The sequence below is a fragment of the Equus przewalskii genome, chromosome 15, assembly GCF_037783145.1.
Source record: "Equus przewalskii isolate Varuska chromosome 15, EquPr2, whole genome shotgun sequence".
In the NCBI taxonomy this organism is placed as follows: domain Eukaryota; kingdom Metazoa; phylum Chordata; class Mammalia; order Perissodactyla; family Equidae; genus Equus; species Equus przewalskii.
In genome coordinates, this window is record NC_091845.1 from 45,323,264 (window position 1) to 45,339,901 (window position 16,638).

The window sequence follows — 16,638 nt, forward strand, 5'->3', positions numbered from 1 at the left end:
GCTCTCGAAGCTTGAGGTGTGAATGCTATCTGAGAGCTCAAAATTGCCCGGCTCAGCTGCAGTTAGAGTCAGAGGTGGGATGCGTAGCTGAGGTGAAGGCATCAAAAGCACCTGCCTCAGGAGGCATTAAGCAAATTGTTTTTAGTGAATGAATGGATTCTCCTTACTGCAGATACGCATATGCGTTACAGGAAAAGCGCAGCCCCAGTCTTGTCTTGCTTTAGAACAACAGTCAGAGTTATTAGTACCCGTGACCCCTTAAGAAGGAAAATTTGTTACTATGGCCAAGGAGTTCAGACCCCTTTTGACTTTTTATTTTCCCAGAGGGTGTTCTATAACGCATCCCTGCTCAGAATTCTCATTCCTGAAGGCAAAGTGGCTACAACTTTATAGCAAATTTAAAAAATCCACCGCACGAGCCCTTTTTCCAGCTTCTGATAATCCTTATTACCTTTGGCTTCTTCTTGTGGCATTTATTCTCCGGCCTCTTGGCCACTCACTCTCTGGTTCTTTACCAGCTCCATTTCCTCCACTCACACCTTCTTGCCGTCACTCCTCAGGGTCTGCCCAGAGGAGCCCCCCACCCGTACTAACTGCTTTTCTGGGCACTCCCTACAACTCGCAGGCTGGCAGCCACCACCCACACGTCAAAGACTCTGGTGGGCACTTCCAGTGCCCCTCTGTCCTGAGCTCAGCTTCCCAACCTCCCCCTGGACCATCCACATACAAACAATGAGCTCAATCCCATGTTAGACTCATTAACTACCCCGCTCCCATACCCCAAACCTGCTTTTCCTCCTGAATTTCCTGTCTTGGGTAATATTCCACCACCCACCCTTGTCTCCCAACATGGAACCTCAAGGTCAGCCTCAGTCACCCGGTCTCATCGCCTCTGCCTGTTTCTTGAACACCAAGAGGTTAATAATAGTGGCTGTCCATGAATGACAGAAGTTTTCTTCTTTTCTTTCCTTTTATTTATTTTCTGAATGTCCTCTGATGAACACATTATTTTCATAATGTTTATTATGTTTCATAATGGCTTATTTTCCTAAATAAAAATCGTCTTGATTTCTCCTGCACCACTCCATCCCCAACGCCCTCTTAACCAGTCCCTGACTTACAGTCTCTCTCTTCTTGGAACACCTTCCACATCACAACCAGACTCATCTTTCTAAAACTGGAACCTCATTCCTTCGCTCCCCTCATCAAAACAGTTTCTCTGGGATCATCTCCCACCACCTCCACCCCCATAGTTCCTAAATATGCCAGAATCACCTAGGGGTGTTTGTTCACTAGTTTAATTTGTTCCCCCATCATATAGTGAGCCCTTGTTCATCCGCATCCCCAGTGCCTAGCACAAAGCAAGTGTTCTATAAATATTCATCAGATGGATGGAGGGAAGGGAGTTAGGTAACTGGCCTTCAGTAGGGAAGTTCTACAGCAGTGGTTCTCAAAGTGTCATCAGGGGACCAGCGGCAGCATCACCCAGAAGCTGTTAGAAATGCAGATTCTTGGACCCCACCCCAGACCTGCCGAATCAGAAACTCTGCGGATGTTTGAAGAAGCCCTTTAGGTGAGTCTACTCCATAGCAAGTTTGCTTCTAGACATGTCTTGGCCATGGTCACAAATAACACGTTTCCCCAACCGAACTGCACAAACCTTAGCAGGCTAGTGGCAAAACCACAAGAAAGCGTTTTTATCTGCTGCTGTTTCAAAAGTGGAGCTTCTAGCTCGCAGAAACGCTGCAACCTCTCGGCTTTAGAGAAGGGGACGGCAACCAGAGGCATCTCCCGGCCAAGTTCCGCAGCCTCCCCCACCCCAGCCGGCCCCTGCGCAAGCTCCCTCCCAGGCCCGCCATTCCCTGAGCCCCACAGGGGAGTACAGATTCCAGTTTTGAAAGAAGTACTTCCAAACCTTTCTCCATGAGGGAAAGGAGGGGGAGGAGTGGAGGGCCTGGGGACAGGACGAGACACGCGATGGATGGTGACCCCCAGGTCCCAGGCTGGGAGGTCTCGGCGCGCCGAGGCGGGCAGGGGCATGCGGCGGAGTCTTGGCAAAGCTGGGTTCTTCTTCGCGCCTTGTTTTGCCGTCGGTGAAATGTGCTTGGTAGTGCCTTTTGCAGGGACGCGGCAGAGTCGACCACCCGCTTGCGGACTCCAAGCCAAACGGCTTCAGGATGGAGTTGGGTGTAGACCACCACTGCGTACTGGCTCGGAGTCGCCCCGCTCCGGAGCCAGGGACAAGACTGCGCAGCGAAGGGCGCAGAGGGGCCTCGGGGCTTCCCCTGTCCCGTCCCGCTGGTGAATGACAAGGGGCGAGGTCCTTATCTCAAAGCCGAGCAGCCCGAGTTCTGGCGGGGACCGGGCCTGGATGTAAGTGCTCGGGTACTCAGGGAAGGTGGGAGGGTGGCTGCCGGTGCCGGCGGGGAATGTGGAGGGGGAGGGTCTTTGGGAGACAGGCTGGCGCCACTTGTCAGCGACAAGGTGCCGTTTGCGCCTCGGGCAGGAGGTAACTGGGCCCAGAATAAAACAAAGCCTTTTCCCAAACTCTGAGCAAAGCCCGATGGTGTCATCCTCATTTTACACTGCTTGAACAGAGGCCCAGGACGCCAACAACCAGCTGTGGCCGGAGCCTTCCACTGACGCGGTAGCACTTGTCCTCGGAATCCTGGAGAACTTCCAGGGCTTTTCATGGGGCTGAGATGAAAATGAGGACCCCTCGGCCCTCCCCCCGGGGAGCCCACTCACTGGTCGAAAGACCAGAGCTGCCTAGGATGCTCAGTGCGGGGCCGTCACTCCCTCCCTCTCAGAATTATACTTAACTTGACACTCAGCCCCGTCCAGTGCCCCCCCTGTTTCCTTTCCTGACCCTCCGGTCCCCAAAGCGGACAAAATGCGGACAGCTTCTCTATTCCGGAGTAGGTTCCCGACTCCGAGGTTTCCCACCCTGGAGAGCTCCGTGCTGGCATGGGCAAGGGAGAGGGAGCCGGGCAGCGGAGACCCCGCCTGGGAGGGGTTAACCCGACTCCACCGGGACCTTGCCCCCTCTCTCCCAGGAGCCACTTCAATCGGTTGTCGCCCCAGTGGCCGCCTTCTGAGCACGTGTTGCTGCCGGTCTGCGTCAGCGCTGGGTAAACAGATGACTGGCCCAGAGCGCCAGGCGGGGCTATTTAAGAGGCAGCCGCCCTCCCACCTTGAACTTGGCTCTGCTCCCCGGCTGCGCTTGTTGGAACGCGAATCCAGCTGCGTCCTACTCCGAAGGTAGGTTCCGCTCGCTCTCCGGCGGGGAATCCAAGCGTCAAGCGTCCTTGAAGAATGCTGTCTTCAGTTTTGTGCCTCTTCCATTTTATTTTTCTGTTTTCTGTGTCTTCTGTCCGACAGCTTGAAAGACATTTCTTGAAGTCGGAAATCACAGCGAGGGCTGGGTGGGCAGAGCTGTTGAGGGACTTCCACACGCCTGCTTTGCTCTTCTCTTACGCATGCAACGCTGGAATATCTATTTGCTAGAATTAACATGCAAACTGAGATTTTCTAGATGTTACGCAGAGGTGCAGTGTACTTTGCAATCTTTTCAAATAAACTACCAAGAGGTTTTAAGATTTAAATTTGTTTTCTAAATAGTGCCGAAAAATTCAAGGCTTTGGGGATAGAAACGTGCGGGTGTTTTACCTGCTTGCGGATCTAAAACGCTGTGGTGCTTTGCCAACGACCGAGGACTGAGCCTATTCCTGGTTTTTTGAAACCCTGCCTGTATTTTGCGTAGTGGCTTATTGCCTTTTCGATGTACACCTTGAGGAAACTTGATAAACATGGCTTTTATTTATTGCTTCCACATTTTAACCTGTACTTCTCTTTTCATCACCGTTTATTTCCCTGTTGAAAGCTTCTTAGCTATCTGGAAAGATGCTACCTTTCAAGGGTCTCATTTCTCCCATGGAGCCTTCTTTTTAGGATATTTTCCACGCTATTTTTAATCTCTTGCTTTCCAGTCAGGAGATGAGAGACGCTCTTCCTGAAAGAAAAGGAAAACAGAAGACATGCCTTCTGCTAAACAGGGCAGAAGACAGGGTCTATGTCCGCCCGCCCGGGCACCGGGTGTGGTTCCCCCAAAAAACAAATGGGGCGCCCCCGGACGCGCGTGCTGTGGCCACTCGGCTCCCGTCAGTGCTTGGCAAGCTCTGCTGCTTGCCCCAGCCTGGCGGGTCTGGAGCTCCGCGCGTTCCGACGGAGCCCCCTTCTCCGTACCCGGGGTGCCCCGACCCTCCGCGAGAGCCTGCGGACGCCCCACCTTTTCGTTCACAGGCCCTGCCTTTGCTCTCCGCAGCCATGAACAGCGGCGCGTGCCTGTGCGTGCTGATGGCGGTGCTGGCGGCGGGCGCCCTGGCGCAGCCCGTGCCTCCGGAGGACGCTGCGGGCCCCGGGGCACAGCAGGAGGAGGCGCCCCGGAGGCAGCTGAGGGCGGTGCAGAGGGTGGACAGCGAGCCCCGCGCACACCTGGGCGCGCTGCTGGCCAGATACATCCAGCAGACCCGGAAAGGTACCGATGCCGCCTCCCCATCCCTCACTTCTGCCCCTGCTCGGTGCTCTCAATCCTGACCCTCTTCTCTAGCGTCCGGCTGACGGAGGTGGGGAACCCCTCGGGAGGAAACACAGGCAACAAGTTAAGCTGAAAAGCTTTTCACTTTCTTCTCCCGAGTTGTACTGCACAGAACAGTGTGCAGTTTTCTGGACGTCCTTTGCAGCAAACTGGGAACCAGTGTGGAGGACTTAATTTATTAAGAGAAATCTTTTTAAAAAGCTTTCTTTAAACTAATTTTGGCATGGTGTTGCTGTTTAAGCTCAACACCATTTAATGAAGACATTAAAAGATAATTACTGAGCAAATTACTGACTGAAAAAGGATTTGCAGATCCACTAAATACCCATTACTGTAAATGCAAAGGAACCGGGAGCCACCCAGATACTGACACTTTGAAACTTTCTAGCAGGACGTGATCAATGCTGAGAATGCTTGAGTCTGACTACAACAGTTTAAAAAGAAGTGACAATGTGTCCGTTTTCACCAAAGTATGTAACAGAAGGAAAGGATCCATAGGAGTTTTTGAGTTCTCCTTGGCAGTGATTTAAAATGATTCCCCAACAAGAGACCTGTTTGTTTTCATTTTGCTCTTGGAGAGAAGGTCCCCACTGCAGCAGGAGCTGAACAAGCCGCAATTTTCTCGGCATCAAAGTCTTTGTCCAGGAATAATGTGATTCAGCAGCTCACTAGCTGAGCAGCATCCAGACAGCCATGTCCCTTTTCTGGGCCTGACTGTCTCATCTGTAAAGAGAAGATGAGGCTAGAGTTCCCCTCGGCCCCTTCTGGCTCTTTGGGTGATGCAGAATGGGGCTCATTAATCCCTAGGGTGCTAGGAATTGTGACTTGGACTGGGGCGGTTTTTTCCTACCAACTTTATCTACAGTGACACTGATGCTGAACACTAGCTGTGGGGCAGTGTGCTAAACTGGACCAACACTGGGGCACAGTAAACCACAGCTAATGCTGCTGGGAGGGTTGAGGGATGGGCTGCTCTCCCAGGAGGATCCCCTACCCGACTGGTGTGCCAGGGCCTGGGTTTCAACGTGAACTCATGCCCTGACCTGATGGGGAGAAAATGGAGGGCGTGGCTCCTGCGGTTTCATATGAAGGTGAGACTGAGACCTTTTTGACCAGGGGATTGCAGTAGAAAAGAACAGGTGATTTGTTATGTATTTCCTGTCTTTGGATAATTGTCCCAACTACCATCTTTTGTTTTGCTTTCCCGTTAATTAAATTGAAAGAGGTAGAAATGTTAATTGGATGGCAGAGAAAATCTGAAAACTTTTTGGGTTCCTGCTAATTGTCTGTCTGAAAGTAATTTAAATATCTGTCCTTGGATGTGGCTGAATTTCAGCCAAACCAGTCTGAAATAGCCGAGGCTTTTCATTGAACCCCCTCCCCTTTCCCTTCAGGAAAGATCCACAAGAAACAGTTCTGGGAAAGAAGTCAGTTACCAAACAATTACTCAGAACTGACACGATGAAGGCTTTATACTACAAATCTTAGCTAGGAGGTTCTTCCCAGCACCTCTTCTCAGCCCCCACGCCCCACCCCCACCTTTAGCCTGTGGTCCCAAACAAACCGGGGTGGGAATAGCAGTGAGCTGGAACTTCAGCTGCCAGCACTCAGGATCAGTGCTCGCTGGAAAACAGTCAGGCTCTTCTATTTGACAAATATGTACCAGGAATGAATATTTACACATATAAATACGATACAGTTTCATGGAATATTTTACATATTTTGAGATCATATCAGATTTTTTTAATCAACTATATTATATATTATGCTTAAAGATTCCAAACGTGGTAATGCCCTCTTTGGGCCGTGCTCAGAGTTTATCGTTAGGAATTGTCTGCAGAGCTTTCAACCATCTGAGGGGAAGCCATTCTGCTGGGGGGCAGGGGGGCGTCTGGTGTAGCAAAGCCCCAGTGCTGCATCTGTATTGTCTCTCTTGGTCCTCACACCGGCACTGCACAATAAGTTCTATTATCCTCACTGTGTCAGTGTGGAAGCTGGGGCTCTAGAAGGGTGGGTAACCTACCAAGGCTGCACATCTAGGCCTCAACAGGGCTGAGAGTCATCAAGCCACTCCCTCCCCAGAGTCAGCCATTCAGCCTCCCAGCTGTACTGCTCATTCTGGGTTTTAAAGTTTAAAGGAGCCAGGCTCTTCAATTCGATTTCATCAGCTGCAAGTCCCTACTCTGTGTCTGCTCTGGGGAAGTGAGTGAGAACCCTGGGCAATGCACACAATGTGAGTGCAGAACAGTGTGTGGAGTGGAGAAATTGAGGTGTGTAACAGACAGAGCCTCTGTGGCTGAACACAGTGCCCCACCAGCAACTGAGGGTGCTTGCGTGTATCGAAGCTGCCCCACTTTCCTGTCATTAGCTGAAACTTTAGGCAGTGCCCCACCCTAAAAGTGGGGATTCGTCACCAGCAGGCAGGAGGCTGGGTCACATTTCCATGTCACCCTGTACAGTAAGTGGGCGTGCTGGTTTTATTGAATGCAAGGACTACTATTTCACCTGAAAGGTGTTGCACAATTAAACAGCAGAGGCTGTTTTTCTTCTGCATAGGCTGGAAAGATCTGCAAAAGGGCTGGGAGGTGCTGGGTTGACTCTTAGTTCCAAGGCTGGGGGTCAGGAAGAGGAAGAAAGGGTGGTGACATTGTCCTGTATAGTTGTTTCTGGTTTTTAACTCAGCCAGCTTTATTCGATTATCCAATAAGACAGAGGAACTGCTTGTGCAGTGTCCTTTATTGATAAATAAGCCATAGCCTGACTCTATGCAGCCTGTGGGCAGGAGTTGGCAAGGGCAGCCTCAGGTAGAAGGGCTCACGAGAGGTGGGAACACAATGGCCCCAATACAATGGTGAGAACCATCGAGGGTCATCCACCCCTCTGCTCTTGAAGCCACCTGAGTTTTGCCCACCGAGGTCCCTGAGGGACCTTTCTTGCCCCTCAGTTTGCACAAGAGAAGACGTTATACTGATTTCATACCCCAGAGGCCATGTCTAGGACTGTGGCCCAGGACAATCACATGCCAAAGAAACCGCCTCTTCACGTCCCTGCTCACTCAGTGTGAATGATACACAAAAACCATCCTCCTGAGGACTCAACTCCATCCCAAAGGGCCCATTTTAGGCTCAGTTACTGCATTTTGGTCAAAATGGCTGAATTAAAATGACCCTTTTATCTCCTCTCTGCACCCCCTTCTTTGAGTGTTGCTAATGTGCTAGGATTTCAATCTGACGGTGCACCTTTTTCTCAACATCATTTTTTAAAAAGAAGGTAGCTTTCAAATTAATTTTTAAATGGTATTTATCTAGCAATAAGACTTGCTACCATTTTTAAACACTTTTTTGTATATTTTTCTAACATCAAAATATTGTCATTGCAATACCTAAAGAACAGTCAGGTATGTTGGGGGATTTTAAGGGGTGAACTTTAGAAGTGGGAAGGTACTGGGAAATCCTTGGTTGGCTTCAGCAGAGGGCCAGCTATATAAAGGAATACAGCCCTGGGGGTAGGAAATCCTAGGCACGTCCCAGCTGTGAAAAGCCGGAGTCAGTGAATCCACCTAAATCCTTACAGAAGAAAACCACAGCGATGACTGGCAAATATCACCCTCTCTCCAGTCACACATATGCGGGTCCTTCTCCTCTCTTAGATTTTGGTCCAGCGATCCCCCTCTCTTGATAGCTCCTCGATGCCTGTAAGAAGCTGCATGTTACATATTGTCTGGCTTTTTCCATTGTTCTCCTTTACAAATTGAAATAGTGATGTTCCTAGATATAATGCCCTTTTCTCCTTCCTCCCTGCCCTTTGCAGCTCCTTCTGGCCGAATGTCCCTCGTGAAGAACCTGCAGGGCCTGGACCCCAGCCACAGGATAAGTGACCGGGACTACATGGGCTGGATGGACTTTGGTCGGCGCAGCGCCGAGGAGTATGAATACCCCTCCTAGGGGGCCCACACCGGCTCAGCGCAACAGGCAGCCACCTCCTGACTCAGAGGAGGCAGAATAAGAAAACAATCACACTCATAACTCGTTGTCTCTGAAGTTTGATGTTTGAAGTATCTATTTATTAAGTTCTCAATGTGAAAAATCTGTCTTTAAGATTGTCCGGCTCAACCGTACACCTCAGCAGAATTGTATAAATGGAGACAAAATGTTTCCCTCATCTGTGACTCCTGGTCCTAAAGTGTTGCTATGCGATTAAAGTGATTTCATTCTGCCCCCCTGTTCCCTGTGTCTACCAAGGGCAAAGGGCTCCATTTAGCCCTCGAACATTCCAGGAAGGATATACGGTGCCCAAGGACGAGTCCTTGCGGTAGATGGTCCCAGAGAGAGCTTGAGAAATAAGAGTCAAGCATAGAGCTGACTTCCCTGCTGCAGGCAAGGTGGCCAGGAAAGGGCCTTCTGTGTCAGCTCCACAGCCCAGCCCTGGCCACCCTGGGCCCTGGGCCCTGGGCTCCATTGCAGAGGGAGGAACTGCCCTGCTTGTAGTGAGCACTCGTTTGTCTGGCTTCAGCCCAGAAAGGCAGCTTGGGATGGAGGCTTCCATCCGCCCATCTCCACAGGATGTTCTCCTCTGCCAACCCCATCCCACACCAGGGTTTCCTTGGGGTTCTCTTGGCCTTTCAACAAATTATGGGGCATTCCAGGTCAGCACTTTTGCAGGCATTTGATCTCTCCATGGCACAGAAGTTATTTGTCCTTTTACAGATGAGGAAACAGGCTCTAAGAGGTGAAAATGACAGGCCCACGGTTCCCCAGCTAACGAAATTCACAAACCTGAGGCCTTATTGCTCATAGATTAGTGTGACCTTCATCACTCTAGCACTTCTCAAACTCTGGAGTTCATGTGAGTCACCCGGGGAATCTTGTTGAACTGCACATTCTGATTCAGCAAGTCTGGGCTGGGCCTGAGCAAGCTTCCAGGTGATGTCAAATGCTGCTGGTCCTGGACCACACTTGGAGTTGTGACGGAGTAGAGAAGAGCCTGTGATTACAATCTTTGGCTCCTACTGTATTTCAGAGACAGTGGGCATGTTGGGGTGACCCTGGTAGTTATCCAGTTCTTCTGTTGTGTCTCTGTAGGGATTGGTAAAGGGGGCGAGCCCGAGGGGACACTCAGAGATGATCTAGCACCAGCCACCCACAGTGCAGCCTTTCTGTGCCTCCTGGCTGAGCCTCCAGGAGCCTCAGTTTCTCATCCAGCAAAGGCCCCAGGTGGCCCAGTGCAGTAGGACACGCAGCCTAAAAGGGAAGAGACATTGAAAACAATGTTGGCAAATCTACAACTGGTCTTGGAGGGGCCCCATGGTCACTCATGCTGGACACTCAGTGCCATCTTCCTTGGTGGTGGAAAGAGGATGCCAGGAAAATCCTCAGAGGAAGACTGGGTCTGTGCAATCCTTTAATTTGAGCTGAAGTTAGGATTCAGTGTAAAACTTCAACTCCAGGTGTCGGCCCAGTGGTGCAGCGGTTAGGTTCGCACGTTTCGCTTCTCGGCGACCCGGGGTTCACCGGTTCAGATCCCCGGTGCAGACATGGCACCACTTGGCAAAAGCCATGCTGTGGTAGGTGTCCCACATATAAAGCAGTGGAAGATGGGTGTGGATGTTAGCTCAGGGCCAGTCTTCCTCAGCAAAAAGAGGAGGATTGGCAGCAGTTAGCTCAGGGCTAATCTTCCTCAAAAAACAAAAACCAAAACTTCAACTCCAGGGAGACAACACATTCTGTTGTTCCCTCCTGAGGTTATTACCCCATTCAGTCCTTGCACTTTGATCTCCAAGACTGCTTCATATCTTAGGTGTCTAATCCCCATTCAGTCCAAAATATCCAAATGCCTATGTTTTTAGCATGTGCACACACGTACACCATGCAAAAAATACTATTATTCTGAGTGTGTGTGGGATACTGTGTATATATGGGGATGAGAGTGTGCCTCTGTGAGTGTGTGTGTGTGTATTGTTGGTGTGTTGGGGATGAGGGGTGATGAGGGACTTGGAATTTAATATAAAGTCAGCAGCAGGGAATGGATGATAAAGGTCTGACCTGCATTAGCGATTTATAAGTCATCAGGGAAGTGGATGCTAAAATATCATCTTTGAAGGTAAAGCCGCAACTCATACAAATATAAAATGAACGCGTCAAAGATGTCATTTAACTCATTAATAAAGGGAGTAGTAAGATGTCACTTCATTTCCAAGGAGAATCTGAAAGACAGCCACATCTAGGCAGTCAAGAATGCTAAAATGTTAGCTAATAGACATAAAACTGGTTCATATCTACAGGTCAATAAAATGTAGTGTTTGGAATAATCTGTTATGTATCTTTAGGGGACAATATTCATTGAAGTTTCTATAGACAGAAATTATTTGCATTACTATCAGGTTTCTAGGGCTTACAGACTATAAGTAGCCCAAAGACTCAGATTGTGGCAGCAACAGATAAACGTTCAGCATTCCACTGAAAGGACACCCAGTAATCCCCTTTGCCCACTTCAAAGTCTTTCACAATTTTTCTTAATGCAGGAAAGGGACAGGAAAGAACATTTCCCAGCCTCCTCTTGGGTGCAGGACCCTATCCAAGGAGCCTTGTGAGCATCAGCTCAGGACACTTTCCCAATCCTGGGAGTAATTGTGACCCCGCTTTTCAAGGAGGAAGCTGGAGCTCCGACAGGCTGAGTGACCTGCGGCTGCACTAGGCTCACACGTGGCAGTTCAGCGATTGAAGCAGTTGGTTCCAGAACTTTTTACGAGGTCACTTGGAGCTCCTGTCAGCAGAGAAGGGGCCTGGAGACTTGTTTGGAAGCTGAGTCTATACGAGTGTGACTGAATTAGCATATGTGGTCATTTATGGTGGCTTTGAGGGGACCAAGTGGAGCTTACGGGTGGGAGGGAGCCTAGAGACTTTTCCCTTTCAGTGCCACCACTGGATGCAGGCTGATCTCCTTGTAACTGCAGTGTCCTGTTCTCACTTCTATGCCACTTGCTGTCACAGGGACCCAGGAACCAGGACATATAACCCCCTCTTCCTTAGCCCTTCCTCAGGGATCACAATAGGCTTCTGCAGCTGAGTGAGCGAGTATCACAGAAGAGCCAGCCCTCCTCAACCTCTTCCTTAAAGAGGCCTGAGGACTCACACACAATCAGAAAGCCATGACTCTCCTTTCCTCCTCCTCTCTCCCACCTTTACTCCCCTCTCAGTCCTCTCCCCACTTCATCTAGTCCTCTTCAACCCCCCTCCCCTCCCTCATACCCCTCTTCTTTGCCAGCTGCCCCTCTCGAATCTCTCTAGCTTGCAGAACCTCCACCCTAGGCCATGTCCTCCTGTAGATAGTCCTGCGTTTGCACTCTCAGCTCTGCTAATTAAGGCCACTCTTAAGGTTCCTTTTTGTTGATTCATTGGAATTTAAAAGTTGAAAAGTCCAATAGCTATCATTCTAGCCCAACACACACCCTACCCTACCCCTACTCCCATTTTAGAGATAATAAACTTGCTCAAGGTAACACAGTGAATTAGTGATGGAACCTGCAGCCTCTCTGGAATCAACTCCTTGCCAGGCTGAGACATAAAGAACTTGCCTGGTGGTCCCTGAACTTGCTGATACCTCTGGGCTCTGATTTAAGAGGCCTGGCCTGCTCTGATGGTAAGTACTCAAGTCGCAAGATGGCCAGCAGCCACAGGGTGCACAGAATTCACTTTCCCAAGATTTACTTTACCAAAACCTAACTAACACATCTCTCTTGTAAAGTGAGGAAATCTTTACACAAGACTCCCAACCTATGGAACACAAATGGCATCTTTGTTCTCAGTCTCAGCCAATCACAGTTAAAAGGAAAGTGAGGATGGAACAAAGATGCTGTATGTTCATTTTTTTAACAAAAAATGACACAAAACACCATTTTTTTTCTTGTCTCAGGTTTGAAGAGCCAAAGGAAAGAATCTTGACCACTTAGCTAGTAGAGTTCAAGGTACTTTGAGTATTTTTTTTTTCAGTATCTTCAAATTTTTGCTAGTCCTGAAGATAAATAAAGCAGAAGCCAAGCAAAAAGAGACAAAATCATTGCTTGCTAATCTCCCCTGGGCTCCGCATTCTGAAAGCATTTATTAAACCAATCTGTTGGTGTCTATCTCCTGCTCTGAGTTGTCCTCCCAAAGAACCAGGATCTACAGGACATTATCCTTCTGCCTGAAGAACTTTATCAATTCTTTTACAGCAGGTCTACTGCTATGAAGTCTCTTAGTTTTCCTTTATCTGAGAATGTCTTTAATTCATCTTCATTCCTGAAGGATATTTTCATTGGATTTAGAATTCTAGGTTGACAGTTCTTTTCTTTTACTTTTAAAATGTGATACCATTTCCTATGGCCTCCATGGTTTCTGATGAGAAGTCTGCAGTCATTCAAATCATTGTTCCTCTATAGAGAACAAGTCATTTGTCTCTCTGGTGTCTTTCAAGATATTTTCTTTGTCTTTAGCCTTCAGTAGTTTGATTATGCTGTGCTTGGGTGTGGATTTCTTTCAGTTTATCCTGTTTGGGGCTTCTTCAGCTTCTTGAATCAGTAAGTTTATGTCTTTCACCAAACTTGTGAAGTTTTCAATTATTATTTCTTCAAATATTTTTTCAGCATTACACTCTTTCTTCTCTCCTGGGATTCTGATGACACAAATGTTAGACCTTTTGCTGTTGTCCCACACGTCTCAGAAGCTTTGTTCATCTTTTTCTGTCTGTGCTTTACAATGGATAATTTCTATTTATCTTCTAGTTTACTGACTCTTTCTCTGTCATTTTCATTCTGTTAATGAGTCCCTCCAGTGAGTTTCTTTTTTTTTTTTAAGATTGGCCCTGAGCTAACATCTGTTGACAAACTTTTTTTTCTTCTTCTCCCCAAAGCCCCACAGTACATAGTTGTCTATTCTAGTTGTAGGTCCTTCTATTTCTGCTATGTAGGACGCCACCTCAGCATGGCTTCATGAGCAGTGCTAGGTCCTTGCCCAGGATCCGAAGTGGCAAAATTCTGGGCTGCCAAAGTGGAGTACATGAACTTAACCACTCGGCCATGGGGCCAGCCCCCAGTGAGTTTCTTAGTATGGTCTTTGTATTTCTCAGTTCTAAAATTTCCATTTATATCTTCTATTTCTTTGCTAAGATTTTCTGTTTTAACATTTGTTTCAAGGATGTTTGCAATTGCCCATTTGAAATCTTTTGTAATAGCTGCCTTGAAGTCTGATAATTCCAACCTCTGTGAGATCTCATCCTTGGTATCTGTTGATTATCTTTCCCAAAGAAAATTGAAATTTTCATAGTTCTTTGTATGTTCAATAATTTTGGACTGTATCCTGGACAATTTGAATATTACATTATCAGACTCTGGATCTTGTTTAAATCTTACAAAAAATGTAAATATTTTTATTTTAGCAGGTGATCAACCTGGTTAGGTTCAGTCTGCAAGTTCCAACCACCTTCTGCAGACTGTGGTTCCAAAGATAGTTCAGTTTTCAAAGAAGTTATACTGCTCTTTGGTTCTGTTTCAGGTGTGCGCCACCCAGGGACTAGTCTGGGAATGGGATGGGGGTCTGTGCATTATTCAGTTCTCAGAGTCTTTGGTGTGCCAGTTAGGACCTGATCAAGACATGCATGGCTCGGCAGTGAGCCCTGGAATTCATAAGCAGCCATATGAGGCCACTCTCCTGAGCTCCTCCCTCTGCAGTCTCCCCAGGACTTTGCAGTTTCCTGCAGATTCCCTTTTCAGTCCTCCACTCAGAAACTTGGGGCTCTGATGACCCTGTTCTGCCATACACTTCCATGTCTGAGCCCATGTTCAGGTCCAAGTGGCAGGAGAACAGAGAATAAAAAAGCAATGGCAGTTGGTCCCACCCTCTTGGAATCATAGCTCCTCTGATCAAAGAGCAAGATTCCCCTTCCTCAGAGTTTTGGCTCCTGCCAGTCTCATTACTGCCTGCCACAGCTGCAGCTGTGGGTTTGCCTGGGGGCTGCAGCATGGGAGAACAGAGAAAGAAAGAAAAGTATTCATGGAATGTTCATGCTCTCTAGGCATGAAGAGTTCCCATTTTCACTCCTCAAGCCAGAACTAAAGGGACCTCCTGGAGCTGTCTGTGCCCCAGGTCCCACTTCTAGCTTCCAGCTGTCTTCAGTTTAAGAAAGTCACTACCCACAGCCTGCAGGGCCTGCCCCTGCCTTCGCCCAGCCCGCCAGCCCTGGCAGTTTCTACTAGAAACCTGGAATCTTTCAAGATGTGCTGAAATTTTAAAACCCAGTCATTGATGGCATCAGGCTATTCTCTAAGAATGGGTAACTTATTTTATTGTCTTAATTTTGAATCCTTTAATATGACTCCCAAGAGGCTTCTAGTTTGGAAAATCTCAAGAGAACAAGAGTTACTGACAAATGAAATAAGTTATATCTAATCAAGCTCCAAGACTAGCACCTTTTCCTTCCTGTGGCTCACATGCTGGTCTGGGTAAACAGAAGCGGGCAGACTCAGCAATAGTTCAAGCTTTACCTACCCAAACACCTCTGGACTGCACCCAGAATGACTTCAACGTGTTTGATCTTTCTCTAAGTTTCATTCTGGAAAGGACTCAGCTGCTCTCCTGTATCAACTTGTGTAGACTGTTATAAGCCCTTCACTGACTCAACAACATGCACAGAAATGCATCTGTATGCCAGGTACTGTGTTTATGTGGCAGATACAGAGACCAAGAGTCCAAGTGGGACATTCAGAAATCATAGTACAATGTACCAACAACTGTGACAGGTAATATGCAGAGGCTGGGAGAGGGCAGAGCGGCAGAGCTGGCTCGGTGAGGAGGCGGGCCATCCAGGCAGCTGCCCAGGGGTGCCAGTCTCTAAGTGACATCTAATCGCCACTGCAGCAAACTGGAACCCAGTGTCAGTGAAGTTCTTCATGCTTAGTAACTTACCTAACAGGAAATGGATGTTGGTTCTACCCCTACAGAAGACAGCACTGCCCTCAAGTGGACAGTTTGAAAGAAAACTCTCCTCTGGGTGCCAAGCTTTTCTGCAGAGAAACAATTGTGCACACATTGAAATCTGCAGGATTCAGGCCCATTTCTCCTGGCCAACCTGCTGGACATCCCACCCAGTCAGCTGAAATTTTAAAACTAGATAATTCAGAGCATGGGACTGTTTTCTAAGAATGGGTGGTTTATTTCATTATTTTAATTTTGAAACTTTAACATGGCTGCCAAAAGGCTCCAGGGTTTGGAAAATCACCCAGTGAAGCTGAAGAGAGAACAAGAACGACTGACAAGTGAAATGCTTTTTGTAGAATTAAAACCGAGAAAAAAAAAGGAACTCATAGATTTATTTGAAGACAACTTGGTAACTATGGTTACCTCCAATTAGTGAGCACTTTATGCTTTCCAGATCTGAGTGGAGGAAAATTGAAAGGAAAAACAATTCCAAATAAGTAAAAATGTTAAGCTCCATTGAGTGAACATAATCTTGTATTTTGAACATAAAGAATGAGATATAGAAGTTTGTTGGTAGCAAATCAGTTTCTCCCCACCTTCACTTTCACCTACTGTGTCTTTCCTTGCGTAACGAGGACTCATAAACCCAAAATGGGAGCTAAGTAAGTCTCCTTGAAGGAGGTGACACGAGAGGCGAGGGTGCAGGAGCTCATGCAGCTCACCACAGAGTCAGACCTATGCAGAAGTCCTAACTAAGGCTGAATTAGGGTAAATGTACAAATTCTCCTGTTCTGTGCTGGACACCAGGGAGGGGCTGAATTTGGCTGTGATCCCCATCAAGAGTCTCCAATAGGGGCTCCATAATTACTTGGACTTGAACTTGGAGCAGAGAGGGAAGCCCCAAGAGAAGTTGTTCTGGACAAGTTGTTCGACACACAAAAAATACCCACATTCAACGAGAGAAGAGAAGTGGGGGCATCTACGACACGCTCCTCAGTTGCATCAGCCTCTCCAGAGCTGAGACCATTGTCAAAGCCCCATCCTCTACCTGAGCCAGTCTCCAGCTGAATCTGGGCTGGGGCAAGCTTATAA

General features: G+C 48.0%; 1 protein-coding gene across 3 annotated transcripts; it reads left to right on the top strand.

Annotated features, from left to right (window-relative positions):
• The first annotated feature begins 1,322 nt into the window (after positions 1-1,322).
• Positions 1,323-8,813, top strand: CCK (cholecystokinin). 3 transcript variants are annotated; one of them, XM_070577173.1, is made up of 5 exons: positions 1,323-1,573; positions 2,124-2,373; positions 3,057-3,261; positions 4,325-4,537; positions 8,408-8,813. In XM_070577173.1, exons 4-5 carry the CDS (start codon positions 4,327-4,329, stop codon positions 8,539-8,541), a joined length of 345 nt encoding a protein of 114 aa, XP_070433274.1. In that variant the 5' UTR covers positions 1,323-1,573; positions 2,124-2,373; positions 3,057-3,261; positions 4,325-4,326; the 3' UTR covers positions 8,542-8,813. The 3 variants fall into 3 exon arrangements, with proteins under 3 accessions (XP_070433274.1, XP_008529600.1, XP_008529601.1); XM_008531378.2 differs by lacking the exons at positions 1,323-1,573; positions 2,124-2,373 and having other exon boundaries at positions 2,919-3,261; XM_008531379.2 differs by lacking the exons at positions 1,323-1,573; positions 2,124-2,373 and having other exon boundaries at positions 3,148-3,261; positions 4,303-4,537.
• Positions 8,814-16,638: the final 7,825 nt, after the last annotated feature.